At 35.8% G+C, this 14,788-nt stretch overlaps 2 protein-coding genes and 1 long non-coding RNA gene across 3 annotated transcripts; 2 read left to right on the plus strand and 1 right to left on the minus strand.

Annotated features, from left to right (window-relative positions):
• Positions 1 to 1,165: 1,165 nt before the first annotated feature.
• On the plus strand, positions 1,166 to 2,819 carry LOC145739375 (uncharacterized). Its single transcript, XR_014181009.1, has 3 exons — positions 1,166 to 1,902; positions 1,964 to 2,070; positions 2,133 to 2,819. It is a non-coding gene; the product is annotated as an uncharacterized LOC145739375 (long non-coding RNA).
• Positions 2,820 to 3,275: 456 nt separating this feature from the next.
• Positions 3,276 to 4,892, minus strand: LOC145739365 (uncharacterized). The gene is made up of 3 exons (XM_081994812.1): positions 4,238 to 4,892; positions 3,984 to 4,205; positions 3,276 to 3,488 (listed from the first exon to the last, which is right to left on the minus strand). The coding sequence occupies exons 1-3, from the start codon at positions 4,862 to 4,864 to the stop codon at positions 3,276 to 3,278; spliced, it is 1,062 nt and encodes a 353-aa protein (XP_081850938.1). The 5' UTR covers positions 4,865 to 4,892.
• Positions 4,893 to 10,851: 5,959 nt separating this feature from the next.
• LOC145739369 (uncharacterized) lies at positions 10,852 to 14,491 on the plus strand. The gene is made up of 2 exons (XM_081994814.1): positions 10,852 to 13,502; positions 13,571 to 14,491. Exon 1 carries the CDS (start codon positions 11,216 to 11,218, stop codon positions 12,734 to 12,736), a length of 1,521 nt encoding a protein of 506 aa, XP_081850940.1. The 5' UTR covers positions 10,852 to 11,215; the 3' UTR covers positions 12,737 to 13,502; positions 13,571 to 14,491.
• The last annotated feature ends 297 nt before the right edge of the window (positions 14,492 to 14,788 follow it).

Genomic DNA, 14,788 nt, shown 5'->3' on the forward strand with positions numbered 1-14,788 from the left:
ATTCATTTTTAAAACTTGATCCTGATAAAAGAAAGCACGAAGCGGTAAGGCTGAAACAGTATCTAAACTGTTTGAATCCAAAATATGCATTTGAAAATTGTAGAATATGTGCTGCAGCAAGGGAAATAAACGCAGGCCGAGCGGCTCGAGCAGACGAGAGAAGGGCATAAAACACATTGCACATAAACATTGCGAATAATCACGACCCGGTTGAAGATAGAAACAGTATTCAACGCAACGATGACCTTGGCCGCATTCGTTTTCGCGCTCCATGGAGCGAGCAGAGCTTTTTGACGTAACAATGACGTAATTTGGGAAAACCATAATTTGACCAATTGTTAAATTACGTCATTGTGACGTCAAAAACGCTCTGCTCGCTCCATGGAGCGCGAAAACGAATGCGACCCTTGTCTCGCCTCAAACTACGTTAATAAGTCGGGCTAATAAATATGCGCAGTTGTCTACTGCTTCTGTTTTCATCCTAAATAAAGGATTACAGTTTAAGGCGACTGTTTTACTAGATCAAGGCTCACAATCAAATTTCATTACTGGGAGCTTTTATAATAAAATTGGTTTTCCTAAAAAAAAACTTAATTATTCATCCTCTCAATCAGAAGGTTGCGTCCCTAAACTGTTTCTTTAACCGCCTATTTAACATTCCAATGTCTGAAACAAATTTTAATTTAGAACTCTCTTGGATTAAAACAGTTGCAACCAATAATAAATTTCCCAATATATTAATCAATAAAATTTATTTTAACCATTTTAAAAAATTTGTCAATAAGAAATTAATACACAAAGACACATCTGAAGAAACAAAATTCTTTTCAATCCCCTTTTTAGGCCCTCTCTCACTTCAGATGAAAAATATTTTCAGGTCTAACAACATAAATATTTGCTTCAAAGTTTCCCACACCTCCAGACATTTCCTTTTTAACTCCAAAGATCCTACTCCTCAACTGCATAAATCAGGCGTTTACCAACTGTCCTGTTGCACTCCTGGATGTAATGCTCTCTATGTTGGTCAGACGGGCAGGAGGTTCTCCACTCGTATTCACGAGCACACTCGGGAGTTCTTGAAGTTCACTAACAACCCCAACCTAAACACTAGCTATATGAAATCTAATTTTTCTCGGCATCTTCGTCTGAATGGCCACACCTTCAATACTGAACAGGGTTTCAAGATTCTGCACGTGTGTGCTAAGGGCAGCCTCCTCAACCACCTTGAGGTGCTTGAGATCAACAGGGCCTCTGATGATGGTGGGCACACCTGCCTGAATGATCAGCTTAACCATCCATCAACTTCCTTTTTTAAGTCCCTCACCTTTTAATGCTTCCTAATCCCTCGTAAACACTCCCAGCACCCCATCTTTCAACATCCCCTCCTTCACTAGCGTGTTGGTCGGTGTTTGCACTTTCTGCGGGGTTTAAAATCATGTTTGAGCCCTTGGCTACCCCCCTTTTTGCGCATTGCGTTGTCCACCCGCCACATGTTTGTCGGTTAGTGCATTGTTTATTTCTGGTTTTAACTTTACATCTTGTTGTATAAATGGTTGCAGCTTTAACCTTTTATTGTTAATCTTTTATTGATTTGTGGGTTGCAGAACTGCCCACCGGTTGTCACCTAGGTTATTGATTTTAGTGTAATCCCCTCTTAAACGTTCCCCCTGCCTTTGTATTAACGGCTTATCACTGCGGTTTTTTCAAAGTTTTTTAAAAAATCACCATTTTGTTTCCTGTTCGATCGCCGCTGCCGTGGATGGTGGATTGGTTTTTAAATTTATCTTTTTCCATAGGGTCTAACCCAGCCCTTAAAATGGGTCTAATTTTAAGTTTAAGTATTTGTGTTTAAATTTAAATAGGATGTAGTGTCAGTTTTTTCTTTTTTTTTTCTCCATTCAGGTAATTATTCAATTTTTTAAAACCCTTTTAATTTATACTACACGTGTTAAAATTTTTATAGCTTTATTCCCACTTTTAACAACCTTAAATTCACAAACCTTTACAACATGGGTCTCACTGTCTCCCCCTTTCTAGAAAGACAGCCCGCACATTAATTGTCGAGTTGAGGTAGGTTTTTTCCCGTTTGTTAAACACCTGTTACGCATAAGTAGAGTAATTTATTCTTATAGCTCCTGAAGATGGCCATTTATATGTCCGAAACTAGTAGAGCAGGCCTTACCTTTTGAAGGTCGTAATAAAGTATTGTGGAGAAGACTGCGTGTCATTCCCTTCCTTTTGTTAATTATTCTGTTTCGGGTGTTGGAAGTAATAACTTTTTGCAAGGTAGATATAAAACTAGGTGTACATTAAAATCACGCATCGGGAGTTTCCAAACAGAAGCAAATTGTTTAGTTTTCCGAAAATTACTGAAGCGATGCCGATAAGATCATTTGATTCAAGTTGCATTTCGATACCGGAGCATGTAAATCTAGCCGATCCTGACTTTAACATCAGTAAAGATATTGACATGTTATGTGGTGTAAGTATTTTTTATGACATTTTGCTAACCAATCAAATTAAATTGGGAAAATTGGACAATTTAGCAAATTAGGCTGGCTAATAGGAGGTGACATTAATATTTCCATTTGAAGACCACAGGGGAAAAAGGCGCTTTGTCAAAAAAATCGATTTCGAGAAAAACCAGTTTAAAGGTTTTAATTCCTTACAGTCTTGTTTAAATTTTAACTAGATTTTTGAACTAGGGTAGAAATGACGACTCAGCATTTGTAGTAGCACCTATTAGGTAGATTTTAATGTAGCATGTAGCATGGTTTACAAAAACAACATTCTTTCACTTGACGTCATAAAAAAAATGGAAAAACGCGCCATGTCCATGCGCGACATTCTAAGAAGGCGCCATGTCATTAAGTGAACACTCAAGTAATGGTGTTTTCAGCAAAATACTTGCGTGCTTGATCTATTAAAAAACAGGATTTTTTATTATTTTTTTTTTTGTTTTTAAATAGAAAACTTACCCTGCATGATACTATAAACTAATTTCGAGTCAGAGAGGCTTCAGGTATTTTAATTTATTGAATGTGGAATATTGGAAAAATAATTCTGCGCCTCGGGCCCACAAAATTTTTTAAAATCTTGCAGATTCTTCCACTTTTCCACTTTTAAAATAAATTATGATTATACCATTGTAATATTATCAGTAGAAAACTTACGTACCATTGTATAAATAATCGGGCAGTTCAAATTCTCCGTCTCTGCACTTTTGAGTAGGTTTAAATTTTGGGTCTGTTACAGGGCTGGATTCCCACATCCCATTATATGTAGTCCTGTAGTAAATTAGGCGAGGATGCTTTAACTATTTTTAGTTCTCGAATCGGTCGAGTTGGAAAGAGACATTTTCTTCTGTACCTCTCTTTAAAAAAGAACGTCCAGTTCTTAAAATTGCTTTGTTCAACTTCAACCACTTCAAAGGGCATTGGTTTAACTCTAGCTGATTTGAATACTTCAATCCAATCTTCAGCTCGGCTCTTTTGATTAATCAAACCAAAGTCTTTGTCGCACTCCAAATAGAAATGCCCTCTTATTGGAAAAGTAAGTTTTATCGATTGTAGCCTCTTTTCAACGTGGACTATATAGTGAAGAAGTCGGAACACAGTATAGTTCTTATTTTGCCCCCCGCACGAGTCGCAAAATATTTCTGAATGTTGAACTTCTTCGTTGAGATAGTTGAATACAAAGTGATGAAGCAAGGAACTGACCGAATCACTTCCCTTATTTCCAACAGTTTCTGGAAATGTATAAAATATTGCTTGAGAAGTCGAAAGTACATAAATATTTAGCGAATATAGAGATAGCTGTCTTTTGTAATAGACGTCATTGGTCGTTATATTGGAAAGTGGAAGGTTTTTGGAGAAATCCAAACAAATTGCTTCAGTAGATAAAACTCGTTGACTACTTATTTTGGCTTCTCTCTTCCTCTTGTAAAATTGGTCAGCCTTTAATAATTTATGCAGCTTAATTACTATTTTCAAGTTTCTGATATTCCTCTCTACTTGTCTAAACTGTAAAGATTCAGTCATTCCTCTAGTTGTTAAATTGAATCTTTCAGATTCAAGATCCTTCATTTTCGCGATGTTTATGTCGCATTGACTACAAGTGTCCGATCTAGGAAATCCGAATCCTATATTAAATTCTGTAGAGAATATCGTCCTATAAGTTTCATAAGATATTTTAACATCTAGAAACTTTTGTGAAAACATATTATGCTTTTTTTAACGTTTAGTTCTTCAGGAAGATACAGCTTTGATGTTTTGTGTAAACTGTAATGAGTTTTTCTCCCTTTGAAGGATTTGATGTGATTTCTTATTACGTTTTTTGACACCTCCGAGAGTTTATGAGGACGGTTATGGTGTTTGCCTCTACTATCAATGGGTGCTACACCTTTTTCTTTTAATGATCTTTGTAACACTTCTAGTTTTTTCCTACCTATGCCGTGTATTGACAGAAATGCTTTACGACATACTGAAACTTCCTTTAATTCTTCGTTGTCATGAAATCGAATCCTATAATGATAAGAAGCATCGTGAAATTGAGCAAGTTGTTCCGCTTTTCGGGGCCTTCTCTGTTTTATTGGCAAAACTGACATTAGGCCGCATAGATAAAGATTTTGTTCATTAACTGATTTCAATTCATTAAACTTTCGAATAATTTCTTTTCGTGCTGTTACAGGAACAGCCTGGAAACATTTATATCGACTACAAAGACAGTCCTCGCCAATCTCATGGCTGCTTAAATTGAATGTTTTCATCACATCAGTTAGTTTCCCGTATTTTTTCCTTTTTTTAGTTTTTCTCTCGATTTTTCTATTAGACACGTCACTCTCACTATTTTCCGAACAAGACATACTTATTTAACTAGGCAAGTATACTACTAAACTTATTAACTTTTTGTTGTCTTAAAGATCTCACGTTTTCACCGAATTAAACAACCAACATAACCCTTCAAAAACAACGACTAAAATGCCGAAATTATCCTAGACCTAGAATAAAAAACCAAACATGTCTGTGCAACTCAGTGGCACTGCTGACAAAGCGCCTTATTCGCCAGTGTCGCATGGACATGGCGCCTTTTTCCTCTGTACCCAAATATTTGAATGATAAATATCTCCAGACTTAGCGCGTTTATTGCAAGTTCGGTAATAGGGAATGAAAGTTTGCGAAATGCTCTAATAGATGGCACCATTATCTCAATTCCTTCAAAAATTGACAAAGCGCCTGTGGTCTTTATTTGTAAAAGTGAAGTGCTTATCACGTGGCAATGAAGTAAATGAAAATCTTACCAAAGTTTGGGCAATCGAAGAATGTGATGTAAAGAATGTGGTTGATAATTTTGCAGAATCCCATTTTTAAAATAATTACTACAGAAATTCTCAAGGACGGTTGGTAGTTAGAATTCCTTTTAAACATAATGCTCAACTATGTAATTCAAAAGGTATGGCCTTAAAAAGATATTATTCTTTAGAAAATCGTCTTTCAAAATTTTCTAAGTTAAGAAATGAGTACAATAGCTTTATGGAGAAGAATGAAAGATTAGGTCATATGACTTTTTTGAGTGCAAATTTAGATGAATTAGGTGATGGTAGCTGTGGTAATGCTTATTCTGTGAGCCACCACGCAGTAATTGGTGAAGATAGTTTAACAACCCGTTTAAGAGTAGTTTTTAACGGATCTGGTATCACTGATAATAATTTGTCATTAAATGACACTCAAGTGGTAGGACCCACCATTCACAAATATGTCTTAAACGCAGACATATCAAAAATGTACAGACGAGTTTTGATTAATAAGTCTGATAGAAAATATCAAAGAATATTTTGGCGTAGCGACCCCACAGATGTTCTTAAGTGTTACGAACTGAATGTGATCACCTATGGATTGGCATCCTCTCCATTCTTAGCCATTAGGTGTCTCTACCAACTCACATTAGAAGATACCCGCTCTTTAGCAAGCAACGAAATACAAAACTGTTGTTACATAGATGATATGTTAACTGAATCACATTCAAAGGAGGAATTGTTAAAGATTCAAAACGAGGTCAGTGAGATTTTGTCTAATTCAGGATTTGATTTACAAAAGTATCTTTCAAATCGATCAGAATTATTAGAGAATTTTAATGTAAACAGAGATTTAGAGGCCAGTATTTTAGTGCTTGGTGAAGCTGAAAATAACAAGACTTTAGGCATTTATTATTATTATTTGGCTAATGAGGTTGTCAGTTGGCATTTTATTCCTCCTCGTGCCCCTAATTTTGGTGGTCTGTGGGAGGCGGGGGTTAAAAGCTTCAAATTTCATTTCAAGCATGTTATTAGAACTATACATTTAGACTATGAAAATTTTATGACAATAGTGACACAAATTGAGGCCATTTTAAATTTGAGACTGATCAGTCCGCTAGCATCTGATCCCGAAGATATGCAGCCATTAATTCCTGGGAATTTTTTGGTTGGACGACCACTCACGTCGATACCTGAACCTGATTACTGTGGCATAAGGGACAATCGGATGAGCCAGTATATCGGATCTGCAAAATTTTAAGATTATTAGTTGTGGGTTTGACTTTTCCACCAGTTAAATTAATAGAGTTCACTTGAAGAAGGAACATACATAAACAAAAACAAAACCACAGTACTATGAACCCAAGTTGAGATATTTTTAGAAAGCCTATTAAACTCTATACGTATAAAACACTACCAAAATTAGTGCATTTAAACGAGTTGTTGAGGCTTAAACTAAAGGATACACCGACAAAAGTGGTCAATGTTGACGGCCTTTGGGGGCCAAACGATACTACTTAAGCAATCAACTTTTATACGTTAATGGAAAGCTTATTTCACATGACTTGCCATTGTCGCTTTTCCTCCAAACAACGAGGCATTATCATTTTTGATATCCGACGTTTCATTTTCTAGTTGCCATCATCAACTTTAATTTTTATTATGGGCGCCATATTAAATTTTGGCATATTGTAATAGAGCCTAGTTTTCTGATTACGATGATGTACCATAAGTTATGGGGTCCAGTTTTGATCATTAAAGTTAGGGTTAGTAGATGTTATAATGAAATCTTGGGGCTAATGTAGGCACATTGTAAAATTAGGATTGTACAGGGTATCGCAGACAAATGTGGCATGGTAAAGTGGTCTGTTTTTTAAGAGGTACACTCTATATTTTATTTAATTCTTGGATAGAAGTATTGATTATAAAAAAGGGTTGTTAAATGAATGACATAATGTAGCATGCCCCGTTTTCGACAAAATTGCGACTAAAAATAAATGAAAATTTTTACATTCGAAAATGTGTGGCAATAAACTAAATAAATGAATAGTTAATATCTTTACTTTTCATGAACTATGTAAAAATGCTTATTGTAATTTTGTTTGCGTCAAAAAACTTTTTGGATATGTTTCATCTAGGTAGTTTTAAGAAAAATTGTAGGGGAAATCTACTTTAAATAAAGAGTCTAAGGGAATTATAAAAAATAACGCCCTAGACATTATTTCGTAGATAATTGATCTTAATAGGTATCATTATTGATGAAACCATAGCCCTGTCGGATATTAAATAATAAAAATTGCAAATAAGTTATCAAGTCTATTTCCAAGGTTTTGACTAACATTTCTTTATTGATACCCTTTAAAATCTACCTTTAAAGCCAAAATTAAGGGTTTTAGTCAAGTTTCATGATTGTTGTCACTGATTTTTACATTTCCACATAAAAAAGTAGTTTTTCAGCGTTGTAATTGCCTTCAAAATGTTGAAAATGGCTCAGAAATCTGTAATTGGTCTATCATCTATTAATGTTCCAGATTTCTTGTTGGTAGTATAGTTTAAAATGTATCTTAAAAGCCAAAAATTAAGCCTTTTAGTCGAGTTTCATGATTGTTGTTTTTGATTTTTACATTTCCAGGTAAAAATGATTTTGAAGCTTTGAAATTGCCTATAAAATGTTGATAATTGGCTCAAAGGCTTCTATGTTTTTGAATAAAAATTTATATATTGTATTATAGCCAACTTTTACAATTACCACATTCAAAAAAAGATACCGGAAAGTACAGGTGTGAGTTGTGTGGGCTTTTAACCTCCATAAAATGTTAAGTTATATGTATGTACTGGCAAAAGTTCACCTAGCAAGTTTTATATTGCATACCTAACCCTTTAATTAGGAATACCCAATGTTTATACTTAAGTCATGTAGTGCAAGTAAGTCAAGCAACTATTTTTATACAAAATTGTTAGAAATAAAATGCTCGAGTTCAGTTCTATATTATTAAGCTCACTTTGTAACTCGTCTGAAATAAATCTGGTTTTTAAAAACCATTATATTTGGTTGTAAATATAACTAGCAAAAATAAATGCAATGTTTTATTGCTCTATTTTACCCTGGTATACTTTGCTAAACCGAAATGACACCTGGTTTTAGTATTGAAAGCAGATAAGGTTTCTAGTCTAACCAAAAGCGACTTTTATGACTTTCTATCCTAATAAATTGTTAGGCGCCTTTTGAAGACATCCCAGACAATGTTTTGTCTTGCAGAACTTGGACTGCAAATACAAGGTGGCCAAATGAAATAATATCGCTTCAGTCAAAAATGTTATGTGATAAACTCAAAATGATAAGTCAACATGGGCAGCATTTGCGTAAATTGCAGCACTGTTCGTAGTTTATGATTGAATTGTTTAATTGGTTGAAAAAGCTGCTTTTGCTATGCTTTCTCTTGACTTTGATTTTTAAATCCGTAGGTGCGGAGGATACAAAAATAAATTATGTAAAACGTCAGCTAAACTGTGAAGTTTGACTTCTATTACATTTCAACTCCTAAAAACCAAAATTATCTGCTATTCAATCGATGACCGTATATCACAGCATATAAATTTATCCAAGTTGTATTTTTGTCAAAGCGGTTCAGAGCCTTCAATACGCTTTTTAAACTGATGCTAAAAAACCTTCTAAATGCTCTTGAAGTCGTCTAAAAATATTTCAAAAGCTTCCAAAACAGTTTAGAAGCTCCAAAACAGCATCTAGAAGCTTCCAAATGCTCCTGAAGCAGCATAGCATCAAAATATTTCAAAACCGTCTAAAAATAAAAAATAAAATAATTAAATTAATAAATTAAATTAAAAAATTAAATTAATTAACTATTTAAATTACTAGACACGTAGTGTCTGAGTTCAGTTCCATATTATTAAGCTCATTTTGTAACTTGGCCGAAATAAAATTGTGTTTTTTAAAAACCATTATTTTGTTTGCCACTTAAGCATTTTTAGGAGCATATAAAAATGTTATTACACGCCAGCCGGCAAAGACATTTTTCGGACAATTTTGCCCCAATTACCTGTCAAAACGCTAATTTACAACCCTGTCTAGTCTAGTTTACAGCTCTAGGGAAGTCACGTTGCTTGAAATACTTTTCAAAGGGTCGTAAAAACCAAACAAAAAGAAAAAGAGCCGAAGTGAGTCAAAGCCGCCGAAACGTGCAATCCATGGCCGTCTTGATTGAATTTCGTCTCTAGTTTTCACCTTGAACCTTACGTTTTGTTTTTTTTGGTTTTGTTTGTTGTATTAGCCATCATCAGAGCGCGTCATTTGTTTTGTTTAGTTTTTTTTGGTTTGGGTGTGTGTGTTTACACCGCGATTTTTAGGCCGTAACTCACTGAAATTAAGAGAAAAAAAAAGCACGATTAAAACAGACCACTCGCCCACCAGGGGAGTTTTTGCAAACACTTCCTTAATACGACCTTGTCTGTCACCTGTCAAATTATTTGTCGACCTGTCACTGTCACCTTGACAGTAACCAATTAAGTTTGTACATATCAAAAATACTGTTTTTTTTGCATTTTTACTTTAAGTTAGGTTATTCAGAAGAATGATGGTAGGGTTTTTTTAAATTAATTTCCTTAAGGGTGAAATTTGCTTAAAATGTTTTCCTTTTCTAATGGATTTTTAAGTTCATTCACAAATAATTTTTTATTTTTGTACTAGGTTTGATTGTAATTTAGAAACCCTTTCACCCCCTTTCTGAAAGAAGGTTAGGGAGAGTGTGAGGAGCTCTGTAAATTCCTTGGACATTTTTTTTTATTTATTAATTTCTTTAACGGTGAAATTTGCTTCAAAAGTAAAACCATCTCACCTCTCAATAAAAAACTTCCTACGAGCATAAGTCATAAAACTTGATCTAACCAAGGTATCAACGTATGGTATTTTATCATTTAATAGCAGACTTAAAATACGGGATGTACGGATAAATATTAAATTATGCGTTTGAAATTAACTATTTGACATTAGCAACGTCTGACGCCGTTTCAGTGAACGCAAAAAATGCCACAGGTTTGTTAATTTAAACAATTTTCTATTTTCAATAATAAAAAAGTTGGCATTGGTGCGCACTTAATTTAGAACACACTGTATACAGGGTGATTCAGGTTTTAATACACAAATTTTAACCACGTATTCTACGTCCAAAAATAATCCCAGTTTGTTCTATAAACTATATCCCGGAAATGCGTCTTTTAGGAACTACAGGGTGTTGAAGTTTTATAAAAAAAAAACACAAAGTTAATTTTTTTTTCAAAACTCTTCTACCTATTTTAATAAAACTTTGTGGTTTTCATAAACAAAAAAAGCCGATTATTCGCCAATTAAAAAATTGTTTTATCTTCACCAGTGGCGCGTGTATTAATAAGTCACCTGATAATTTTTAAGAAAAAAAAGTACGGCACTGCTTGTTATAAAAATATCATTGATTTTTCCATTTTCCGTTGAATGTTTAATTTTGAAGGAAAAAGGTTTCTTGGAATTTTTTTTTCCGACCCACCGATTTCGAGTAATCGAAATTCGAACTTATCGAGGCAATACACTAATTGTAAGCAACAAAGAACTAAACATTTGATAAAAAATTATAATAATTGATCAAAATGGTGTCCTTTGACTTCGATGCATTTTCTGCAACGTTGGACTAAAGAATTAACTGCTCGTAAAATTGGCAACCTTTTTTTTTTTGTTAAAAAACTTCAACACCCTCTCTTTCCCAAAAGTCGCATTTTCTGGATATAGTTTATAGAGCAACCTGGAATTATTTTGGGACGTAGAATACGTGGTTAAAATTCGTGTAATAAAACCTGAATCACCCTGTATATAACTCACGCATTTCCAAAACCACACCTCACCACCTCCACCAACCCCCCACCAAGAGTGGGCCAATGCACAAGTTTCAGTTTCAGTCAGTCAACGGTCGGAGTCGGACGCTACGTTATTTTCGGGTGACTGTATTTTTTTTGTTTTTTCTCTTTGGAAAAATTAATATGGATTGCACTCAGAGTAAATATTTGAACGCTCGGTATAATCCGTACAACAGACCGGTGTACAGTGTGAACTATCCACTACAACCCACACCCTCACCCAGTCCCAAACAGTCCGAGAAGTGTGGTTTGGTGTACAAGAGTGCTTCCCTCCTCGTCGAGCACAACAATTTGGGTGACCCCCAGTATTATTATGAAACACCCATGAATGAGGAGGAGGTGAGTCAGAGTGAGATACTGGATTTGGATAGTCAGAAATTGGTCAGTCAAACGTGGGAGAAGGAAAAGGAGGGACATACCGTGCAGGGGATGATTAGTTTGGGGAATAATCAACCAACAGGTTACCAAGGGGAGTTTGTGGTTGATGGTGGTTCTAGCGAGGGTGTTTCAGAGTGTTTTAGTGGTTATGAGGCTCCGGCACCGCCACCACTAGCTCCTGCTCCCACCAAGAGTACCAACTGGAAGAGTAACGAAGCACGCAGACCGAAAACCTACAATTGCACCGCGTGCAACAAGTGGTTCACCAGTTCCGGACATTTAAAGAGACACTACAACACCACGTTGCACAAGAAAGCGGTTAAATCTAGTGGGCTGCCTGATCCAGCTATCATGCCCATCAGCGCCCATCACCATCCAGCTAGGAATTCCTCGGCTAGTAAGGATAATAGTCAGGAGGATTCGAGGAGCAGCGACAGCGTGGTGGATGTGGTGCCTATCTTGGCGGAGCAGTACCCAAATGAGTTGGCCTCCCACGTTACGCAGGATACGTTTACCCCCAGCAGTACTACGGGTGATTTGGATGTGAGCCAGCCTTTGCCCAGTTTTGCGCAGGTTCTGGCGGAACTACATGGGTATGCGAACGTGGCTGGTATGGGACAGTACTACTGTCCTCTTCAGGAATACCCTCATCCTGTAATAATGGAGAATTACACCACCAATTTGACAACTGAATTTGGAGGACTAACCACCTTAGGAATTAATGAGGTGGAGGTGTTGTTGACCAATTTGGAGGAGGAACAAAAGGAGAATTCTCCCCCTCGTGCTTCGGAGGAGCGGAAAATCAAATGTTACGACTGTGATAAGGTGTTCAATCGTCCCTGTTATCTCACTCAACACAACAACACCTTCCATAGTGGTGATAAACCGTTCAAGTGTTCCCGGTGCGGTAAACGGTTTCCTGATGATGAAACCTACAAACGACATACGAAGAAACACACGGGCGATAAACCGCACAAGTGCGATATGTGCCCAAAAACGTTTAATTACAAAGCGGATTTGAGAAGGCACTTGTGCTGTCACACGGGCAGGAAACCGTACGCGTGCGAGATATGCGGCAAGGGCTTTATCAGGAAGGATCACATGATCAAGCACGTGGACACGCATACCAGGAAGAGGAAGAAAATGGCCGCCATCCGTAGCTAAAGCGCCCGCGCGCACTGTTGTTTCTTGAGCCACTCGATATATATAAATTTTTGGTTCACTCTGTATATTTAATTTTTTTTTACCTTTAAAAATTGTTTTTGACAGTTTTTCTGGCCACTAACCTAACCTAATAGTTTTTTAACACTAATTACGTCTTCGAATATGGTAAGACCGTTTTTAAAAATACAAATTACAAACTAGTACAGAAGTATATTGATAATGTTACATTAAAGCACTTAATAATAATAATGATGCAATACGCGATGACACTGGTTTTGTTCATGGAACTGCATACTCAGCATCTGTCCTGTTCTATGGAGGTGGTACAACCTCGTGACTTAACTCCTCCATCCCTTAAATTCAACTGTACCATTGAGGGAAGTTGGATTGGCTGATGCTCAAGGGTGACTTCTATTTCTTGTTTCTTCTTGCAGAGGGCTTGGCCGAATTTCTTGTAGCCATAATACGCAATCCCTGCTACTGCAAAAACATACATTAAAATAGTCCAGATAGATGGATTTTTGGAAATGTCAATAGGCACAATTTGGGCAGGTTTCGAAGATCGTATTTGACCTTGAAGATCTTGAAGTCCGTCTAACTTGATATCGTCTAGCTTGAAGTCAATTTCCATGGAGGGAATGAAGCTTGGCAACTCATTATTGTCCGGGAAAAATATGGGCTGTATACTAGCGTTGACTGCCTTCTGGTCGTTGAAAATTGTTCGGTCGTTCATCATGATTTGACAACCCTTGGGAATTTCGGCGATGTAAGTACCAATCAAATTCAATGTTTCCATTTGTGTTGGGCATTGTAGTTTGATTAGTTGCTTTTTAGGACTTATCAGCAACCACTTGTCAGAATTCGATAGTTGATTGATCACTGGATCGTTGAGCTGGATATCGATTGGTTGACAGGCAGTACTTTCTTTAATTTGCGATAGTAGGCACACAGCGCAAGGACTTTCTTCATGGATTGCCTTTAAATCTTTGTTAGCACATAAATATAATTGTGCTGTGATCTCATGGCAAGCTTTATTTCGATATGTATAGTGCAATTTTGATTTAATTAAAAATCTATTTCGCGGTATTATCGCCTTGAACTGACTCTCTTTGAAAATTGGTGCAGAGTATAGATGGAAAAGTTCAAATTTTTCATTTAGAGTTATAGGAACATGCAACAAATACGTCACTCTATTATTCAAGATAAAGCATTCTATATCTATGAAATTAAGGAATAAATTGATGTTATAGAGTTCCGGTTTTAACGGCATTTGATCGGTGCCTATGCGATTTTCTAGAGCTTTCAGCTCTTTAAACAAGTCTTCGGTTTTTATTATGCTTGGATGTATTGTTCTTAGTTTGCAAAAAGTAATTGAATTCTCTATATCTTGTAATAATGAATCTACAAAAGTATAAAGTTCAATGATTTCAATTAAAGAATTCCTGATATAGTTAGAATTCTCTGTATAAGTAGTTTTTTGCACAATCCAGGAGATTTGTTTGATTTTAGACTCTAAGACTTTTTCGTGTTTGGCAACCTGATTGATGGTCTCATTGAATTTAGAGACAATTTCCAGAGAAATTGAAATTTGTTTAGACATACTTTCTGTTAAACTTTTTTGATTGGTTTGCATTTCTCTGATAATTTTGTCGTACCTTTCACCATCGGACGCGTCTAGATTACCGCTTATGGCTTTGAAGACTGAACCTAACATATTAATTAAGCCTCTTTTCATCCTATTAGGATGAGGAATTATTTCCTTAATTTTGTCATCAACTCTATTTTGAGTGATTGTCAATAACTGAATATAAATAGCGTTGTCAGCCAAATATTCACCGTGAACTTTTAGAATGTTCGTAATATTTGATGCTTTTAAATGCAGCTTATTTATTTCACTAATTAAAGGATTTAGGTCATAAAAATGGATTAGAGTGTATTTGTAATCAATTAATTTTGCTTGTCCTAATTTTATAGGAATTAACCCAACATTGTCAGTTAATTCTCGTAGGGCAACCTTATCCTGTAATCCGATACTGCTACGAAGCAAAATGC

Source organism: Ips typographus, unplaced genomic scaffold (assembly GCF_016097725.1).
Source record: "Ips typographus isolate SLU unplaced genomic scaffold, UJ_Ityp_2.0 IpsContig109, whole genome shotgun sequence".
In the NCBI taxonomy this organism is placed as follows: domain Eukaryota; kingdom Metazoa; phylum Arthropoda; class Insecta; order Coleoptera; family Curculionidae; genus Ips; species Ips typographus.